Source organism: Monodon monoceros, unplaced genomic scaffold (assembly GCF_005190385.1).
Source record: "Monodon monoceros isolate NGI ecotype Baffin Bay Population unplaced genomic scaffold, NGI_Narwhal_1 Super_Scaffold_12, whole genome shotgun sequence".
Classification (NCBI taxonomy): Eukaryota; Metazoa; Chordata; class Mammalia; order Artiodactyla; family Monodontidae; genus Monodon; species Monodon monoceros.
Genome location: NW_021703768.1, coordinates 132,868,542 through 132,889,325, shown reverse-complemented (window position 1 = coordinate 132,889,325; position 20,784 = coordinate 132,868,542). Strand labels below are relative to the sequence as shown.

The 20,784-nt window shown below is 48.3% G+C and overlaps 2 protein-coding genes across 7 annotated transcripts in view; one reads left to right on the top strand and one right to left on the bottom strand.

The window, feature by feature from the left end:
• CYFIP2 (cytoplasmic FMR1 interacting protein 2) overlaps positions 1–20,784 on the bottom strand; it is a 129,336-nt gene that overhangs the window by 31,369 nt on the left and 77,183 nt on the right. For all 6 annotated transcript variants that reach the window (XM_029217319.1, XM_029217322.1, XM_029217320.1 and 3 more), the window contains 5 exons: positions 19,576–19,775; positions 18,622–18,709; positions 5,395–5,538; positions 3,767–3,857; positions 2,808–2,938 (listed from right to left, as the gene is read on the bottom strand). In XM_029217319.1, the coding sequence (XP_029073152.1) occupies positions 2,808–2,938; positions 3,767–3,857; positions 5,395–5,538; positions 18,622–18,709; positions 19,576–19,775 (654 nt within the window). The remainder of the gene's footprint in view (positions 1–2,807; positions 2,939–3,766; positions 3,858–5,394; positions 5,539–18,621; positions 18,710–19,575; positions 19,776–20,784) is intronic.
• On the top strand, positions 7,797–18,613 carry FNDC9 (fibronectin type III domain containing 9). Its single transcript, XM_029217325.1, has one exon. The coding sequence runs from the start codon at positions 15,681–15,683 to the stop codon at positions 16,359–16,361; it is 681 nt and encodes a 226-aa protein (XP_029073158.1). The 5' UTR covers positions 7,797–15,680; the 3' UTR covers positions 16,362–18,613.

The following is a 20,784-nucleotide window of genomic DNA, read 5'->3' as shown; positions in this document are numbered from 1 at the left end:
TCTACAGACATATATTAAGAGTATCTCCTTCCTCCCTCCCTCCCCTCTTCCTATCGTTTTTTTATTAGTCCTCCTATTTAATGGGAGCAATCAATATGTCATTTGAATATTTAATTCCAGCTTCATAAATTAAAAAGCTCCTGCCTCATTCTAAACTTGGAAAGCACTGCCTTAGCTTGGGGATTTCCCCAGATGTCTAAGTAGAAAGCAGAGCGCACAGCTTTGGGGAGCCCTGATTCTATGTCCCCTCCCCACCCCCATCCCCCCAAGGACTGGGATCAGTACCAGAAACCTTCGCTTTTGTTCTTTCACCTCTGCTGCTGATGTGCTGTGTGACCTCAGGCAAGTTGCGCCCTCTCTGGTTCTCCACTTCCTCACTTATGCATAGAGGGGGTTGGGACACATATACTGTTGGAGTCTGTCTCAGCTCTGAAGGTCTTTGATGTGAGTGTCCTGTTGTCCTCTGCGGTATATGCAACCGACCACCTAGGCAGGGATGCCTGAGACAGAATTTTCCTTTCCTTGTAGCCTCATCCACAGTCTGCCTCTTGGGGTCTATACAGGGGAAGCTAACTGATGCTCCGCATGAAAGGCCGCACTGACGAGAGACACTAGGAACTGAGGCCTCAAGGACCCGCCCTCCCCCATCTCCACGTCTCTTGGTGCTCCTCTTCCTGTGGCCTTGAGCGTTTTCGCCTCTCCCGTTGCGGAGCACAGGCTCCGGACGCGCAGGCTCAGCGGCCATGGCTCACGGGCCCAGCCGCTCTGCGGCATGTGGGATCTTCCTGGACTGGGGCACGAACCCGTGTCCCCTGCATCGGCAGGCGGACTCTCAACCACTGCGCCACCAGGGAAGCCCTCGCCTATGTATCTTATCCCTGTGACTTCTGATGGCTACGTTGCCATAGCAACCAGGCCCACTGAACCATGTTAAAAACCAGTTAGCGGGAAGAGGAACACTTAGCTGTCTCAAGAGTCCATCTAAAGGGGCACAGAGAGGCTATTACTCCCCACAGAAGAAAGGCAAATGAGGCTGTGTTTCAGAGACCATCAGGTGGGAAGGGTCTGAGAGAGCAGCTGGTCCACATCCCTGGCTGCAGAGCTCACTCGGTTCGAGGCAGGAATCCTCTTGGGCTCTTATTCTAAGATCTTGCTCTTACTGCTTCCTTCCCACCTCTCTCTACCTTTGTTCCACCTCCTTCCAAATTCCTTCCTTTTCCTGCCCTTCTCCCTGTGCCTCCTGCCTCCAAGACGACCCCCGGACTGAACAGCTACAAATAGCCTTGCCCTTCACTCACCTTCCAGCTGCTTCTTCTCCCAACAGGTAAAGGGCCTTTAAGAAAGTAAATCAGACCCCCCCACTCTCCATCTCACAGCATCCTAAGGTTTCCCGCAGGGCCCACGCGGCCCAGGACTGAGGCCACCCACCTCTCTCACCTCAGCCCCCACCTGGGCGACATTACCTCTTCACTCCAGCTCACTCCAGGGTTCTCTCCATTTCTGAAAGACCTCAAGCTCCATCCTCTCCAAAAACAACACAGCCTTCCTGGTACCTGTGACTCTCTATCTGTCCTGTTTCTCTGTTTATTCTTTCACAGCACGTACCATCTGCATTCACATCTCTGGTTGTTTACTGCTTCAGTCGCCACCCTCTCCAGAATAAAAATGGTAATAATTTGTCTCTCTCATTCATGGCCATTTACGCATCACTTAGGACTGCACCTGGCAACGAGCAGGCTCTCAATACCCTTTTGCCGAATGTGTGTGCGGACAGAGGAAGGCAGGAATGGATGCTGAAAGATGCTCCTGCTGCGTCCTGAGGATCAAGCAACACCCCTCTGCATTACCTTCCACTGCACCGGCTGTACCAGTCACCGCGCGCCTGGAGGGCTGGGCCCACCTGTGGACGCCTCATGGGACCAGAGCAAAGTGGAGAGCGCTGGGAGTGTGTGGAGAACGCAGCCTCTGTGAATAAGCCATGAGGGCTGGCCCGGTGGAAGAGAGTGCGCTGGTTCCGTGTGGTCCCGAGAGGTGGAAGCACAGGGACTCGTGCTTTTGCCCATTACGCTAACTCTGACCGATTATTTGGTTCTTACTGTACTCACTTTATATGCCTTATCTCCTTTCAGCCTTTAAACTGTGCTGCAGGGTAGAATCACTGTCTTCCATCACAACAAAAGGAGACAACACTACATGCCCTTCCCTTAGCCTGAAACAGCTGTCTCTAGTTCTCCACCAGGCCAATTCCTGGTCATTTTCCAAGTCATCTCCTCAGAGAAGTCCTCCCTCACCCTCAAGACCACACCAGGTTTTAGGTTCCCAGCGGACCGGACCTGGCACTCATCCCTCGCAGCACTTGCTGTGACAGTAAACACATTGTTTCTGTGTAAACACTTGTTCAGTGCAGGTCTGCCCTCCACCATCCAGGACACGAGGTGGGGCCAGCTACTGCTGCATCCCCCAGTGCAGTGCCCAGACTGTGGCAGCCAGGAGTTAACCACGTGTCTAGGGAGTGAATGGAAAACCCAGGCTCCGAAGGACTGCTGAGGCCCTGCCGCTAGCGGAGGGGGTCTGGGATGGAACCCAGGCCTGTCTGACTCCAGGGCCTGCTTCCCCTCAGTGTCCGAATGGTCGGAGTGGTCTGAAAGGAATGGAGAGGAGCGTGTGCCCGCCCTGGAAGAGCACAGAACTAAGCTGCAGGGCTCCTGGGCGGGGTGCGCTAGAGGGGCCTCGGGCATCTGTTGAGGTTGGGGGGGGGGGCCCTTCCATCCTCGAGACATGCCAGTCCCTCGGGGCTCAGGACTCACCAGAGCTTGCTCGATAAGCAGGCAGAACAGGATGGCGTTTCCCACCTCCCTCAGACTCTGGAACACGTCGGTTTTGAGCTCTGCGTACTCGATGATGTCCTTCAGCTGGTGGTGGAAGAACTCCAGGATCCCTGGGAGATGCAGGGGGATGGTCAGCTGGAGGTTCGTGCTAATCGCTATCTGCAGGATCTCACGTAATACTCATAACGACACCAGGGACTAGGCACAGTTACCCCCATTTTCAAATGAGGCTCAGAGAGGTAAGTGGCGCGTCCACACTCACACAGCTAAGTGGCGCAGCTAGGAACGAAAACTAGAGCTTTCGGCCCCAGCCCTTTCCTACTCTGATTCACACTGACCCAGGGCCGGACATCTTGGTATTCAGAAAAAACCCCTGGGGCCAAACTCATAGTCTCCACCTTTCCCCACCCCTCAGGCCCTAGATTCAGTCCACGTGCTTTCACTATTAGGAAAGGAAAGACTTATTTCTCTGCGCAGAGGTGGAGTGGCAAAAACTCCTATTTCCTGACTTACCTTAGAAATGTCACTTTATGCCACACCTGGGGCACCGGCCTCTTTCAAATAGACACATATGGAGGAAGGAATGTAGACGTGCTGAACTAAGGAAGGCCTTTACAGCTATACCTCGCTATTCATGATTTAACTGTTCTCTCATTTGTGGACCTCTTCCAGCTTCCGGGCAGTGCTGTGAAGCAGGTCCAGTGGGCATCATTTACTTTCACTGATGGAAGATGATACTATTACTCAGGGGGATTAAAAATGGTCCAAGGTGATTCAGTGGCAGAGGTAGGGTGCAAACCCAGTGCTCTGACCGCTTGCTGCCATGTTAGAGAAGCAAATACTTCAAGGTAGATGGCCAGACTCTCCTTCCACAGTGGGATGGGTCTGGACTATTTTCCTATCGCCGCACCCAGCCCCTGGTTCCCCTGGTCACCAACCTGGGGAGCCGTACTCATGCCGGGGCAGGCGGCATATCTTGGGCATGACCTCGATCAGTGTTTTCACATATTGGAGAATGGTCCCTTGGAGCTGACGAAAGAAGAGGACAAGATGAGTGAAATAATCCACCACTGCTGCATACGTGTATCTTGGGGCTGAACGCTGGGCTACTGGGGCATATGGAGGTTCTGTTGAGACCCGTGGGTAAGTGCTATGGACTGAATATTTGTATTCCCCCCAAGTTCATATGTTGAAACCCTAATCCCCAGTGTGATGGTATTTGGAGATGGGGCCTTTGGGAAGTAATTAGGTTATGAGGGTGGAGTCCCCATGATGGGATTAATGCCCTTATAAGAAGAGAGGGGAGAGAGAGACATCTCTCTCGCTCTGCCATGTGAAGACACAGGAGAAGGCAGCTGGCTGTGAAGTAAGAGGAGGGTCCTCACACGTTGCCACTGTGATCTTGGACTTCCAGCCTCCAGAACTGTGGACAATAATAAACATTTGTGGATGAAGCCAAATGGTATATTTGTCACAGCAGCCCGAGCTGCCTAAGACAGCAGGGCACTGCTCCCTGAGAGGAGAGGCAGGCTCTCTCCCAAAGGAGGGGGGCAGCCTCCTTGCCCTTTGTAAGGAAACATGGGCCTTTGTAAGACAGAAAAGGGAATGCTCTCAGTGTTACCTTGGGCTTATAGACTTCAAGGAGGGCAATTTCTAGGCATGGGGTCCCTTCTGGGGTTGGAGTACTTACATGAGATCCAAACTAAGATCTAAAATGAAATGGGGCCAGGGAGCTATGAAGACTGAGACAATATCTAATTTAAGCATGGAAAATTCATGGCACATTCATCCCTCCTGTGTCCCAGGCAGACATCGTTAATCAATTACCACATCTTCCTTCTTAAATTTAGCTTCACAACCTGGAACAACCCCTGGTTATACACAGCTGCTACCAGAGGACTGGAATTAAGAGGTGAATCCTGTTTGCTATTCCTGATATGGATATGCATTAATCTGTTTCTCTTTTGTCATCTCAAAATTTTAAGAAAATTTGTTGAAATGTTTCAGCCTTGCTGCAGCAGTGTCCTGGGGAATTAAATGAAGGTTCAGATGGCCATACTTGGGGTGGACATAGAATGGTGGCAAAGGTCTATGGAATTCCCTTGAGGCCAGCGGAGTATTGGTAGCACCAGCCATCAAGAAATTCCAAGGGGGAGAAGAGTGGTGATTTATTAGAGATGTCTGCCATGGGCATGGGAGGGAAAATGGCAGCACATGTGTCATGGATTTGTCAAGCTCAAATTAGATAATGCAGCACAGGAGATGGGTATGAGCAGTCATTAGTAGGCCTTCAAGTCAAAATCAAGATTGCTGAGTTCAGTTAGTAAGTACTGGGAGTGAGCTCAGCGTCAGAAAAGGAGAGGCAAAGCCACAGGTCAGAAGATGCACTGAAATGTTACAGAGTGATAGGTAAGAGGAATCAGGGGATAAGGGCAAAGGATTCCCTGGGTGATTCCTCTAGACAGAGCTGAAGAGCCTGTGACTTGATTTTCCAGGCCAGGTAAAAAGTGAAAGCAAGCCTCATTCTTCTCAACCCTAACGGCCCGTCCCAGGCCCCCTTCCTTACCAAGCTCTTGACGATCTTCAGCAGTTCCTCCATGACCACAGCGATGCCCTGGTAACCCAGGAGTCTGCAGATGGTCTTGAAATGAGGGGGTCCCACGAAGTTCCTATAGGAGCTGTAGATGTGGCTGTAGGCAATGTTGAGAGGCTGGAAAACAGAGGATGTGGCCAAGTCAGTGGCAGAGAACTGTGAGCCCTAGCAGGAGGAGTTTCAATCATAGAAAGGATAGAAACTTGATATCCTTGTTCTCTCACTGGGGACCTCTATGAATACATTTTGCAAGCTGCTCATAGAGAATGGTGGTCAGTGACCACAGGATCCAGCGAAGGTCATCAGATGGGGCAGCAGTTTCCTAACAGAAGAGGAGAAAAGGCCTCCAGGTAAATATGTTTTTAATAGGACTCATGCTACCCACAACTGTCCACACACAAACCAGGACTTTCACAATTGAGCTATGGGATGAGGGTAAAACAAATGACTTCCTTTCTCTAGGGGTATTTTCAGTACTAGGAACTGGCTGGAAAGACCATGTAAGAACGCAACAGCTGCTTCAACATTGCCTTCTTTCTACGCTGAGGCGCCTCCATCTATCACAGGGAGGCGTCTCGGGGACCAAGAGGCCTGGGAGGCAGGAGACCCCTGCTGAGTGCATGGGAAAATCACATTGGCTTTTTGAGCCTCAGTTTCTTCATCTGTGAAATAAGGGGGTTGGATTACAACAGTGGTTCTGTAGCTTTTCGATTAGCAATTAAAACAAAAAAGATGCCACGGAAACAAGTACATGAAACAGACAGAAGCAGAGTTGCTCTGATTGGGTGCTGGTTGGGGGCCACCTTCATTGTCCTCTGGACCCCATGAGACACCATCGCTGAATTAGTGGAATCTCTTTAAGATCTTTCTGTCTGAGAATACAGGGCCAAAATAAAGGGCTCTGAATTGGTCTCACCTAGCTGGTGATACACTAAGGTTATCATTGACTTTGTTTTGAAATGCTGCCACTTACGGAGCACCTCATGCCAGGCTTCATGACGCCCTCCAAGTGCATTTTCATTTAATCCACACAACCAATGTATGTGATCCGTGATCCATACAATTCTTGGCCCTAATTCACAGATGAGGGAACTGAGGCTCAGGGTGGTAAGTAGCTTGCGCAAGGTCACACAGTTAATAGGTAACTGAGCCCTGATCTGAACCCAGGTGGCTGTGATTCCAAAGGCCATGTTCTTAACCTCTACCTACAATGGTAAACTTTGGAAGCTGAATTATTACGTAAACCATAACCTTTTTTTTTTTAAGAAAAAACTTCACTTCTAACCTTAGTTCTGAGTATAATTTTCCTATCGGGAATTGTAAAAATCTTGTACACAGAACATGCAAATATGGAAAGACCACATCTGATATTCTATTAGCTGAAATTCTCTATAAGCTGGCTAATTAGAAATCCTACATGAATTAAATAGGAACTGTAATGATGCTTTTGGAGTTCTGCAAGATTCTCAACTCTGGAGCCATCAAGGGAAGATTTAATTATGTTCAGTCTAGGTTTTGCATTAAGTACGCTTTACTCTGCACGAATTATTCTAAACTTTACAAAACAAGCATCACAATTATAGTACCCTTGAATAATGAGGATACACGAGGAACACAATTAGAGTGCCCACTAATAACAAGAATTCGTGAGGAATCAGAACACCCACTCATCCCGCAGGTTGAATAATAGTTCTCTTGGTAAGCTAATGCCTATATATGGGGAGGCCTGGAATGTGAGAAAGCAGCCTTCTGCACTCAACACTGGTGTGCTGTCACAGCAAAACTTTGCCTGAGCCTGGGGGAGGGATCCCTTGCAGGTAGTTACTAAAGATTTCTAAATGGTATGGGGCAGCAGTGGTTTATGTAAGGAGGGAAAATATAACTGATTAAAAGCATGATGTTCACTGAGTTGATGGTCAGCAAATCCTGGAGTATATGAATTGTTGAGTTTGATTTAGTCAACCATGGGGCCAGCCCATGTAATTTTCTGTGTATGGAGCCAACCATTTTACTGTCTCTGTAACAGGCCACCCTGCCAAACAGGGCTGGGACCAGGGAGAGGTGAGTGAGGTGGCGCTAGGGCACACGTGGTACAAGGTACTCACCCTCCCAAGTGAATGCATCTTAGTTCTGGCCCTGTAATCAAAGGCCCACTCTGTAGTCTCCTGTTTCCTCTCCAAGGATGAGGCGGGTATAAAACAAACACCAGATACACCATGGCTTACCTCTGGTTGGGGAAGGAGAGTGACTAGAAAGGGGCATGAGAGAACTTTCTAGTTGATGGAAATGCCCTACATGTTGACTGGGTTCTTGACTACACACATGTATACATTTTTCAAAATTCATGAAAGTATATGTACACTTAAGATCTCTGCATGTTATTGACTGAATGGTTGTGTCCCTCCCAAATTCTTATGTTGAAATCTTAACCCCTATTGTGATGGTATTAGGAGGTGGGACCTTTGGGAGGTAATTAAGTCATGAGGGCGGAGTACTCATCAATGGGATTAGTGCCCTTGTAGGAAGACACATGAGAGAGCTCTACGTCTCTCTTTTCTCCATCACGTGGGATACGATGAGAAGAAGGCTGTCTGCAAACCAGGAAGTAGGCTCTCAACAGACACTGGATCTGCTGGCACCTTGATCCTGGACTTCCCACCCTCTAGAACTGTGAGAGATCATTGCTGTTTAAGCCACCTAGTTACCGTATTCTTGTTATAGCAGCCTGAACTAGGACAGTGCATTTTATTGCTTATGATTATACGTCAATAAAAAAAGTAAATTAAAAAGCCCACTGGGCTATATCATAGCCTAATTTACTTCCCAACATTTGCTTTCAAAGAGAAAAAAACACGATTTGAGTTTCTTCCCAAAGAGGGCTGCAGCTTAAGCCTGCACAGGCATGTAAGAAGGATGACTGGGCTGTGCTCACAGCCTGAGGCGAGGGGCCCCTCATGGACTCGTCCCCCAAGAGAGCTGCCTCCTCACTCCCCAACCACACCAGGTGCTGCAGCCTCTCCTCTGAAACCAGTAAAGCTCTGGGCATGTTCAGTCTTCTTTCAAATATCCCGTGAAAGGAACTTTTGAGCAGCAGGGAGCTTTCAATGGATATCCCTGGAGGGGACGAAAAGCAATCAGCTACTTTTTTCCCCCTGTATGATTCTCTGACTTATTTTCCTGCTTTGTCTGAGTCCAGAGTTATTTACTGGGGTGGGCACACCTGATTTCAAATTCCAGTTCCATCAATTTACTAGCTAGATGATCTTGAGCAAATTACTTAAACTCTCTTAGCCTTGGTCTTCCCCAAGTAAAGATAATAATACCAACTCCTGTAGGGTTGTTGGAGGTTTAAATGAGATGACATACATACAGCACTTGGCATGGTGCCTGGCACGCTGGAAGCACCCACTGAAATAACAGCCCTTCATATTCCTTCGTTTTGGTAATTTGGTAAGTGAAGACTATGAAAATACAGCTTCCTGGTCAAATTTCCCCCAGCAGCTTTGGCTACAGTCATGATCCCCTGAATGTGGACAGTACATCTGTGGGGTACAATTTCATACAACACGGTGTATCCTACACAGTGTTGTGACAGAGGGTAGAGCTGAGACCAACTGACGGAACATACCCAAAAATGCAGATTTTGCTCAATATTTAGAACTTTATAAAAATAGAAGCTGTCCAACAACAGACTGTGCTGGGTAAGGACGGAGACGCATGACATAGGGGTGTTAGAAGGGAGACCTGCCTGGAACAGAGGGTTGGAATAGATGCGTTATTAACTCCCCTCTGAAGTGCAAGCTCCAGTGTGGTCCTCCGGGCGCTCATCTTTCTTAGCGGTCTTCTTAACCCCCACTCCCACCCAAGGAGTTTCTAATATAAGCCTCCCTTAGCACTTCCTGGCAAGCACAAATAAAAATATATTTGGGTAGGTGGAAACTGTTCAGCAGCTCTCCCCAGTTCTAGGCAGAGAAGAAGAATTGTGGAATTGTTGTATCACACACAGGGCTTAAAAAAAAATCCCCCTTACAGACCCGCTCAATGCACATAGGAGGCCTCTTGTTGACATTCCTCCATCAGTTTTGGATTCTGGTCTGGACCATTCAGGCCTCAGTTGATGGCCCAAGGACCAGCATGAAATGAGCAGAATTCAAATCCTCCTTCTAAGTGAGCAAGCTCCCCTTATTCCCAACTCCCCCCACCAAAAACACACCACACCCATGCAGGAGGAAACACATACACATGCCGGAAAGTACATGCACACACACCCACGCAGGGCACCCATCTGACCTGCTGGCTCAATAGGAGGCTGGGCCCTATTGAGAAAATGTGGGAATGTGGGAGCCGGGGCATTTTCTGAGGTTTGGCAAAGAAAAACAGGAATGCGACATGACTTCAGATGTTGGAAACCTGCTACAAATCTCTTATACTGAACCAATCCTGCTAGCTGACTCAGGCTACAATCAATGTCTGCCTTTCGCGACTAATTATGTACCCTGTTTAGGATGTCTCACTTAAAATCAAGCTTGGTTAAATCGATCCTGCACAAAATAGATACCTTTATGAGATCTCAAGAAATCATCCTGATTCAGGAATTGGAGCATATTATTAATGTGTGACACTGATGCACATTTTTTTTAAAGGCGAAACTGTGTGTGTGTGTGTGTGTGTGTGTGTGTGCGCGCGCGCACGTGTGTGTGTGTGTTTTGGGTTTTTTTCCTGGCTGCACCATGAGATGTGTGGGATCTTAGTTCCCTGACCAGGGATTGAATCCGTGTCCCCTGCATTGGAAGCGCAGAGTCTTAACCACTGGACACCAGGGAAGTGCTGGTGTGTACGATGAATACCCCTGAGGTCGAATCAAGGCTCATACTAGGGCAATGTTTAGATACCAATGATGACACTAACCAAAAGACCAAACCCACAATCTCTAAAGACCAAAACGTTACTGGGAAGTTATTGGTATAATTTAAGGAATGATTTGTGCCACAATCTATATCACTTGCAAGGCTGCTTTATGATAGACTCTCTACAAGTTAATTACTTAGACATATTTTTAAAGTTTCCACTCATATACTAATTTCAGTTACTAGACCAGTTGCTAAAGGCTTTTTACATTTAATATTACCCCTAAGTGACAGAGCTCTTAGGCAGGGGTACTTGGACTCCAAACTCCGGAAGAGGAAACACTTGCTGACTGAATTTCTCCAAAGGTAGTTGATGTTTTCGCTGCTTCTGCTGGCTACCTTCGGGTGGCTGGGTGTTTCCTCTGAGGTCTTTTAATTCCTTGCCTGTTCCTATCACCCTGGAATCCACCAAATTAAGAAGTCCTGCCTCTAGCTCTCTGACAAGTCAACCACAAGGCAAAGAGCTGCTGCTGACCACCTATGACTGAAGGTTGACCCAGCAGCACGGCAGTGCATCAAGGAGGCTGGCCAGGAGCTTGGGCTCTGGACCGACAGACCTCAGCGTAGGGCCCTGCTCTGCCACAGCCTAGCTTTGTGATACTGGTCAAGTTACTTAATCCCTCTGAGCCTCAGTTTCTCCCTTTGTACAATGGTGATAAGACGGCCTACCTCAAAGAGCTCCCCATGGGTAAAATGAGAAAACACGTTTTCTCGTGCACTGAAATGTTCTCAGTGGTTATTTCTGTGTCATAGGATTTTGACTGCTGTCTTTGAACTTTCTGATACTCTTTATGTACAACGAGCATGTACATTAAAAAAAAATGAAGCTGTTTTAAGGGGAGAGAAAAGGAAGGAAGCATCATGCAGAGTGCAAACCTGATCCATTACAGCCTCTGGATGAAGCTATGACCAACTCAGGAAATGGCTCTGACCCACGGACATTTTCTTCTTAATAATAATGTCTACTATTCCTAAGCTCAGCACTACAGAGATGGGTTCGTCTCACTGCTACAACATTATCAGGTGGGTAGTATTGATATTTGCCTTTTACAGAACAGTTAACCAAGGCCTAGGAAAGTCAGAAAATTTGTCCAAGGCCACAGAGTCAGGATTTGAACCTAGCCTGGGGACTTCAGCCCCTGGGTGCCAATCAGTTTTGGGACCAAGGTATGCTCTCTCACTGTCCCTTCACTGCCACCTTCAGGGAGGCAGGGAGCAGGGATCCCGCTCTTGGCTGGTTTCCTCTGGCAATGATTTACTACTGGTGTAAACCAACCAGGGACCACCTGGCCTGACAGCTGAAGAGGCTGCCACTCAGGTGACTGCAGAAGAGTCCTGCCTAAAGGTGAAGACAGTGAGCCTGGCTGGGGTGCGATCTCCTGATGTCCCCAGATGATCTGTCTCATCCACAAGGGCTCACTGGCTTCTCTGGGTGCTGCTGGGGAATGGTGATGGCCCAAAGGAGCAGGATAAGCCCTGGACTTGGAGGCAGGGACCCGGGTTCCACTCCTGACTCTGCCACTAATCAGTCACCCGGCCTGAGGAAAGACATCCCTTCTCTCCGGATCTGCGAACCAAGAGGACTTCTAGGCCTTACATCCTCCAAGTGTCTCAACTTCTCAAATAAAAAGCTCAGGGTGAAAAATGGCATCCAGGAGCATTAAAAATAAATTCTTGTTTTCAGTGGCAAAGGCTTGAGCTCCATCTCGTCACTCCACAGGCCCCCTAATGCTGGTATTTTTATTCCCCTCAAAATAACCTTTTCAAAAGGCATCTGCAAACTACTGCGTTGGCCTTTCTGTGGAGAGGACGCTTTCATGCTCTGCAGGGAGTCGCCATTAGCATGTATTACAGCAGATTCTAGACAGACCCCTTCGAAAACTGAATGCCACGGGAGGGAAGCACAGAGCAAATGTCTAACTGAGGGACACCGGGCATTCCGAGACCCCACGCCCTCACAGAGACCCTTGGCCCAGGGAGGGTCTGTGACTCACTGGGCAACTCTTTATAACTTTTTGATTATCACTGATGTGAATCAAAAGGAGACCTTCATGGGTCCACTTGGATACTTTGGCCAAGAACCAAGAAGAAACAAGATGACTTTTAAAAACGCCTAATTTGTGTTATATGATTCAGGTCTAAATCCATCGGAGCTAGGGCTGCTGTAACAAATTACCACAAACGTGGTGGCTTCAAACATTCGAATCTCTCACAGTTCTGGAGGCCTGAAATCAAGGTGCTGGAAGGGCCACGCTCCCTCCAAAGGCTCTAGAAGAGAATCCTTCCTTGCATCTTCCAGCTCCTGCAGGTCCCTGGCAGTCCTTGGCTTATGGCAGCATCACTCCAATCTCTGCTTCTGTCTTCACATGGCTTCTACCCTTTGCATCTCTCTGTGTATGAACCTCCCTCTCCTTTCTCTTATAAAGACACCAGTCATTGGATTTAGGGCTCCCCCTAAATACAGGATGATAACATTTCCAGATCCTTACCTAATTAAATTCACAAAGTCCCTACCTCCAACTAAGGTCACATTCTGAGGTTCTGGGTGGACCTGAATTTGGTGAAGGGTAGGGGTGGGGAATGCTCAAACCAACTCAGTACGAGTATCCTGGCGGTTCAGCAAGCCTCACATGGGTTCAGGCCTGGGCAGGGGGGTAGCACTCATGTTTTCTACCTGACATCCTGATCTAGCCCAAGCGATCAGCTTTACAGATGATGGAACTGAGGCCCAGAGAATAAAAGTATCTTGACCAGTGGCATACAACTAGGTAATGCCACAGGAGGCAAGAATAAAGAAAGAAGAGGGTGTAGAGGTGGGTAAGGAAGTGGGGTGGCAGTGGGGTGAGAGGGGATGAGGATGTAATTACCGTTTTACTTGTGGGAAAACAAGAACGGCAGCTTTGCATTTGCAACCATTGTCCAAAGAAGGTCTAGATGGGGAAAAAAATGATAACTAGCTTATTAGAGACCCAATTTAGGAGACTTTGAAGAATTAGTACCACCCTGAGGATCAGTGTGCAGGGGACTGTTTGCCTTTTTTTTTTGGCCAAAGGAATGAGAGCTCCTCTCACTGGGCAAAAGCCTTTCCAGACTGGTCCCTGAAACATCCTGCGTACAGATGCCTGCTGGTTGCCATGGTGAATGAAACTGATCTGAAGAAATGAATAATGTGAGCGTTGGGGGCGACAGTGGAATTACTCACACAGTGGTGAGAGAGACATCAAGTAGAGCCCAGAGCAGGGGAGGGAGAAGGCAACATCCTTCAGCTTTGGTCCACTCTGCCTCTGAGGGCTGCGTTCTAACCGGATCCACTGTGAGCATCAGGTAAGGGACACAAATGGCTCTTCTTGGAAATGGAAATGGCTTTTCCTTTCACACTGCTTGGGGGAGGGCCAGGCAATGGTAATACGAACAGCTAAAAATAGGGGGGATTTAAAAACAGAAGCAGTGGAAGAAAAATAAATAATGGGAGACATTTAGTCGTAAAAGCTCTGAATGCTGCATCTTGACAGAAAGCTCTTCAAAATGTCTGCTGTAGAAAACTCAGTCTGCAAAGACAGCCAGCACAGATGTGAGGCAAACAGAAGAGATTCATGACAAGAAACAGCATTCCTGATCACTCCTGATGGAAGGGTTTATGAGGGCTATTGCCTCTGTATCGTAAGTAATGAATTAAGCTCTTTTCATTGTGGTCTCTATTTATAGGGGTGTGGCGGGGTGGACGGGTGTGTATGAGAAGGAGACCCATGGAGGGAGCGCAGATACTCAATGTCTTCTGCAAAGACTCTCGCTGGAGGGATCTGAGCACACCTGCCTTGTCCCTTTCATCCCCCATTTTTCTGGAAGAAAATTTCTAGCCAAACGGAAAGGAACTCCCCTTCCTGAGCATTTTAGTTCATTGTCATCCATAGAGAAGAAAAACAAGGCCTGAAAAATCATTCACTGCTGGGCATCTTCCTGTAGCTCACTTCCTCTAGGAGCACGGGCACGAACACAGGTGGTTGGAGGGAAGCAGGGAGGAGAGAAAGCAGCTCGTAATCGCAATCAGTGTGGCTTAATGTCCAATTCAGGTTAAAATCTGATCGACTGTTTTTTACTCTGTCATTGCAATCTGAAATGAAACCTTCTGCATTTCGTGTGAGAGAGGAGGGGCAGAGAACTGAGCTGGGTGAGATCTATCCGTGAACATACACAGGTTGACTATGGCTGTCTCTGAATTTTAGCTCAGGGGAAATTCAGTAGAGGAGAACAATATCTCTCAAACACATAGAATTAAAAAGAAATGAAAAAGCTTGAAGATGGCGCACTTTTAGCAAAGCGAGAGGGCTGGCAATCTGAAGAGGGCTCATTTCACGTGTCAGGAAAAATGGCAACTCAGTCTTGGTACCAGCACCTCATTTTGCAATAACCTTCTACGACTAAACCCGGCAGCCTTGTCTTTGTAAATCCAGTGGTCACGTGGCTTTGGGTCTTGTACCTGTTAGCTGATTGCTCCTCTCAGATTGCTCATCTGTAGAATGGGAATCTAGTTCAGAGGGTGTGATGAACAAAGGATATTTACTCTTATATGTTGAGCTTCTAGTGACCTGTGACATAGCAACTGCTCGCTATTGCTGGTTATTACCATCATTAACAGTCACAGAACCAGCAGTATCAAACAGCAGCAGTTATGCTGGTATTTGGAGCTGATTATCTTGACCTGTGAAACTAATTTTCTGGGTAATTCGGCTTTGAAAAAAGCTAACGAATGGACAAAACATGAGCAGAGGCTTTGGGGAGAAAGCTGCCGCTGAGTGATGATGCACATCTCCTCTGGCTACGGGCAACAGCGCTTGGAGGCTAAAAACACAGTGGCCAGAACGTTCTAGATGAATGAGCTCACAGCACTTGGGGCAGAAACAGGAGTTCCAGAGGGAAATTTTAGGTGAAACAACTGCCTGACCTGGAGGTCACAGACCCGTGGGGACTCACGTGGGGGCTCTGAGGCTGTGCTGATTTGTCCTTTCACTGCCTTTTTTCCCCTTATTTTTTTAAGGTTTGGGAACCATGTTGTATTTAAAGAATCTGAGCCACGGCAGGATGAGGCTGGGGGGATGTGCGTGCATCTCTTTTGGGCCTGATGGCCCCCAGCTTTGGCATGAGACAGCCCTGATTTGAACTGTGGTTCTGCCATTTCTCGGCTATGCCTAGCTGAGCACTGTCACCTCTTCGCCTCCATCTCTTTGTCTGTAAATCGGGGTCAATATTAGTCCCCATCTCGAATGCTCAATGAATGGTGGCTATGATTATCATAAATAAACACTTAGATGAGGAGATGACACACTTCACTTTGATTCTGGTTTCAGAATCGAGATGAACATCGAGGTTGGGAACGTTTCTTATACGGGAGCCATCATTTCCTGGTCGTCCTCGGAGCCCTGCCTGGAGGACTATTACCATATTACGTACAGGCCCAAGTGGAACAGCATCTTCTCTGGCTATCTTCGGTACAGCTTCCACCACGAGGAGCAGGTGCCTCGAACAATCAGCTCCGTGGTGCTGGAACACCTCACCCCTTCCACTCTCTACTTCCTGTGCATCAGCTGCAAGATGCTCTTCCCCTACAGGCACTACTGCACCGTGTTCCACACCCTAGATAAGAGTCCACTGGCTGCGGGAAGTTCCCTGGTGGACCCCCAGATCTCCCTTTGGGTGCTGATGGCCATTCTGCTGGCCTGCTTCACAGCAGTCTTAGCCTTCATCTGCCTCCAGTTCTGGTGTATCCGTTGCCATGAGCCTCGATGGTCCTACAGAGCCGGCCTCATGGAGGAAGCCAATGGCCTGGTGAGATGGCCAGAGGAGGCCCCGGGTCTGGGTCAGGGGGAGGAAGACCTGCAGGGGCTCCCCCTGGTGGAAGTGCCACGCAAGAACTCCGGAGCTGACGCGGAACCAGAAGCCGCAGCCGCAGCGGAGGAACAGGATGCCCCCGACGTGGGTGCCCTGAAGAGGGAGGGCGGTGTTCATCCTGCCGCACTGCCTCATTTTGGGGAGTGAGAGGTGGAGGGGAGGCAGCCCACATCAGGTAGCTTAAAGCCCTCCACGCAGCAGGTCTCCGGTAAAATCGCATCTGTAGACTACCCCATTCGCCTCCCCTCAAATGTCAGAGCTCTGACACATGGACCACCTGGTTGGATGAATGCCCTTTGGCAAAGCTTCTCTAGCTGGAAAACATATAACCCCCTGGTGTGCAAAGGGAGGAACACGGAATCTCTTAGGAGTGTCCATTTAGGGTAGGGTGTCTCAGTTAGGAATTAAAAGCATTTATTTCAATATTAAAACAACCATGAATATATTATGGTATAGAAAGTGAAATCTGCATGACTTAAATAAAATACAAAACTTTCAGGAAATTTTTGAGTTGAAGATGGGCTCTTGAGTTATGCTTTCAGTCAGCTGAGGCAAACGTCCAGTCTCCTCTGCTGTTGAGGGGGATTATTTTGGAAAGATGTGAGAAGCCTTGCTCTAGAGTGTTTTCCAACTTTCAGCCAATCGCACACCACTTTGTACCCCATCTTCACCTTTTTTTAAACCACAGACTATCTTTACGATTATTAACAATACCTTTTCTTTAAATTGACTCATTTTTTAAACTTATTTTAAAACACAGGCTTATGCTACTCCCCAAATGAAAAACCAGCACCCTCCTGCTATAAATAGAAGGGAAGATACATAATAAATAGAATGAAAACAAAACAATACTAAATTTGACTTGGATACTATTGCCTACTAAGGACTCTGAGCTCAGGGCCTGTTCTCTCATCTCTGATCAAAAGGGAGATTAGGGCTTCCCTGGTGGCTCAGTGGTTGAGAGTCCGCCTGCCAATGCAGGGGATACGGGTTTGTGCCCAGGTCCGGGAGGATCCCACGTGCCGTGGAGCGGCTGGGTCCGTGAGCCATGGCCGCTGGGCCTGCGCGTCCGGAGCCTGTGCTCCGCAACGGGAGAGGCCACAAGAGTAAGAGGCCCGCGTACCGCAAAAAAAAAAAAAAAAAAGGGAGATTAGCAGTCGTTGGGAAGGTATTAAAGACATATTAGCACCAACATAAGACTTGCTCCTTGGTATAATCAGCAAGGTCTGAAAAAGCATTGCAAAGGGAGTTACTTTGTGAGTGACTGTTAATTCATGCCATGACTGTGGCTGTCTACAGTGCTGTCTGTAAAGGTTCCCTGATTTGAGAGAGCTGTCTTGACCAGACTGGCTGCTCTGGAGAAGACACCGGTACTCTCTCAGCATCATCCTAAGACGTTCTAAGCCCCACTTTCAGGCCCAAGTGAAGGGCACTCATCTTGGTTCCTCACACTTCCCAATCTAGGGCTCCCGACCTAGAGAAGCACCTTTTCTAACCATGTTATATTTATCCAGTCACTTCTTCTTCTAAGTCCCTCTGTGCTTATTTTGTGAAAATGGGGTCAAAGGTGGCCATTTTTCATCCATCACACACAAAAAAATCTTGGCTTTTTTGCCGTTGCTGTTGAGCTATTGCACCCTTTCTGTGGCGTTCTCCCACACAAACCCGCAGGGTAAGAAACGATCTCCTACATATGTCATGGTGATGGTAAGACTTTGTGAAGGGTGTCCCCCAGTGCCCACCCCGGGTATGGAAATGGAGCTGGAGGAGGGTGGAGATGCGTCTGCTTCAACCTCTGCTAAATCCCCAGCATGGAGAACCTGCCCAGCATCTGGCCTACAGTGGGGGCTTAAGGAATGTCTGTTTAACGAATGGCAAAGGACTGAAAGTCCAGAACAGGCACCACCTGGGAAGCTTTGTTAGTGTCAGGACTGGCACTGTGAGCAAAGCAGCAAAGAGACAGGAGGAGACCTCTCAGCTCTAACTCCGGCCATCTGGGATTTCCTTCAAAGCTCCACCTTCTCAACTGCTTCCTATCTGCAAATCCCTCATCTTCACGGAGCACAAAATCCCAGAATCGCAGGATGATACCACGATGAATCAACCGAGAACAGGAGGAGATGGGACGCCGAGACAAGGAGACCCACAGGCCTATTTCCCTGCTTGCCTCATCAAGTCCTCCCCAGACTGTTCCTGCCCAGAATCCAGCCCCACCAGGTCTGCGCTCACCCTCACCCCTGCTAGTTGTAAACAAATAAAGATGAATATACTTGCAGTTGTTTCTGCCTGGATTTCACTGCTGCCTCTGTATCTCCAGGCTTTTTGCTTTTCTGATTTGGGGAACACTCTTCTATCTGCTTTTGCTCACTAGTCCTCTTAGAAGTAGGACACAGGCAAGACCACTCACCTTGGACCCATAGAGGTAATAAGGCTGGACGTTGGCGGGTTTATCTCTTTGCGGTTCTTGGGTGAAAGGAATGGCAGTTCGGACAAAACTAGTAGAAGAAAAGAGATGGGGCAGGAGTTAACTGGGTCCTAATATTATTCTTCACGGGACTTGATATAGCGGGAGCCCTTCCTGATCAGGCACACCCACACTGTTTCTTAGGCCGTGGCCTACACAGGTACTTCTGACAGACTCTCGTTTAACTCCTGTCTCCTTTTCATAGATGGGAACACTGTAATCCAGGTTCACAGGCTTGACTTTGGGCTTGCAGCTGCTCAGACAGTGGTCAAGAAAGTCGAGAACAGGGTGGGCCTGGAAACAGCCTTCTCCAGGGCTTGGACCCTCCACCCTCAGTTTGGTTTCCTCAAGAGTAGAGTGCTGCAAACTCTTTCTTTAAAGGCCCAGATAGCAAATATGCTCCGCTTTGCCAGCCAGATGGTCTCTGTCACAACTACCCGACGCTGCTGTAGCACAGAAGCGCCCATAAACAAGCTCATGAGCCGTAAATGAGCGAGCGTGGATGCCAGAGTTCCAATAACACTTTGTGAATTTCAAATAATTTCTACTTGTCACCAAGTTATAACTCTTTGGATTTTTTCCCTAGCCGTCTCAAAATATCAATACCATTCTGAGCTCACAGGCTGAACAAAAAGAGCTGGCAACTAGAGGTGCCTCGTGGGCTGGAGTGTGCAGATCTCTGCACAAGAGGATTGAAAGTCCCAAATCTTTAGAGAACCGGAAGTCCATCTTGGTAAGTGTGTGGATTCCTCCCAGACCCTTCCGTGACTCTGGCACATACTTATTCTACGCTGGCCGTGAGCCAGGCCCTGATGACACGGACAGGGCTTGTCTGGAGGAGACAGCTGGCTGCTTCCACCGCCACCCCCACTCTGCTTTGCACAGAGACTCCCTTACCGGTTGGTGGACCCATTGTAGCAGTAGTTGGGGAGGAAGTCGAAGTTCAGCTCCCAGAAGACGTGCAGGGTGATGCGGCCGTAGGGGGCAGACACGTTGTGATTGGCCTCCCGGAACATGGCATCGAAGCTGTCCAGGGTCATGTGCTTACACAGCAGCCGGTGTGTGAGCCGATTGATCTCCAGCAGCCACTCCAGCTCCTGCCCAGAGAGAGAGCCCACGGCTGCTGAGGACTCACACACGCGCCTTGCACGCAGACACCATTATCTGACAGATGCCTTTCATGCAGGTGAGGGCCCCTCAGACAACTTTATAACGGCCAGCATGGGACTAGGACCGCTTACAGTAGTATGCGACGTTCCCTTCTTCTGAGTGAAGGAAGTAGCAGACCATGCCCAGGGAGGCTGCGTGCCTGCCCACAGAAGGGGACCACAGACCATGTGCAAATCCCTTGTCTGCACCCCCCTGGGTAGAAAAGCATGACTACTTGCTCTCCAGTTTCTAGGTTAGTAAGGAAAAAGCTTGTCCCTCTGAGTTGCAAGTAAAGTAAAAGAAAGTTGTGAACATCCATCCATCACCAGAAGCTATCTCCACCTTGCAAAAAGCAATCAAAAGAGCTACCACCTACTAAGTACTTACAATTAGGTTGGACCATGTGAAACTACTGTTTTTTAGGTCAAACACCATTCAATGTTAGTAATTTTTTATGGTTCAGTCTAATACATGCCAAGCAGTATTCTAAGCACTTTATATGTGTTAACTCACTTCATGCTCAAAAACCCCTAAAAGGTCAGCACGATGGCTGTTCTTACTGTATACATATAGAATCTAGGCTTTAAGAAGTGCAGTAACTTGGCTTCAAATCCAGGAAGCTGGGCTCCAAAGTTCACATTCTTAACAGTTGTATACTATAGAAATTTAAAAAACAGCTGGGGGCAGAACGTTCCCTCATCTGGACTCCTCCTGTGCCCCTCAGTCACACAGGGTTTGGTTATACATGTTGGCAAAGGTTTGGCTGCAAGCTATGGACGAAGGACGTGCATGAGCTGTGGGCCCTGGTCATTTGGAATCCAACCTTCAGGCAGAGAACAGGAGCAGAGTGGGTAATATCTGGACAGAGCAGGTCACTGCACTTGCTAGGAAGTAAAAAGGATAAAATCCTTTGGGTTGGCTTTAGTTCCTTGCTGTATTGCTATCGAAGAGAATCAA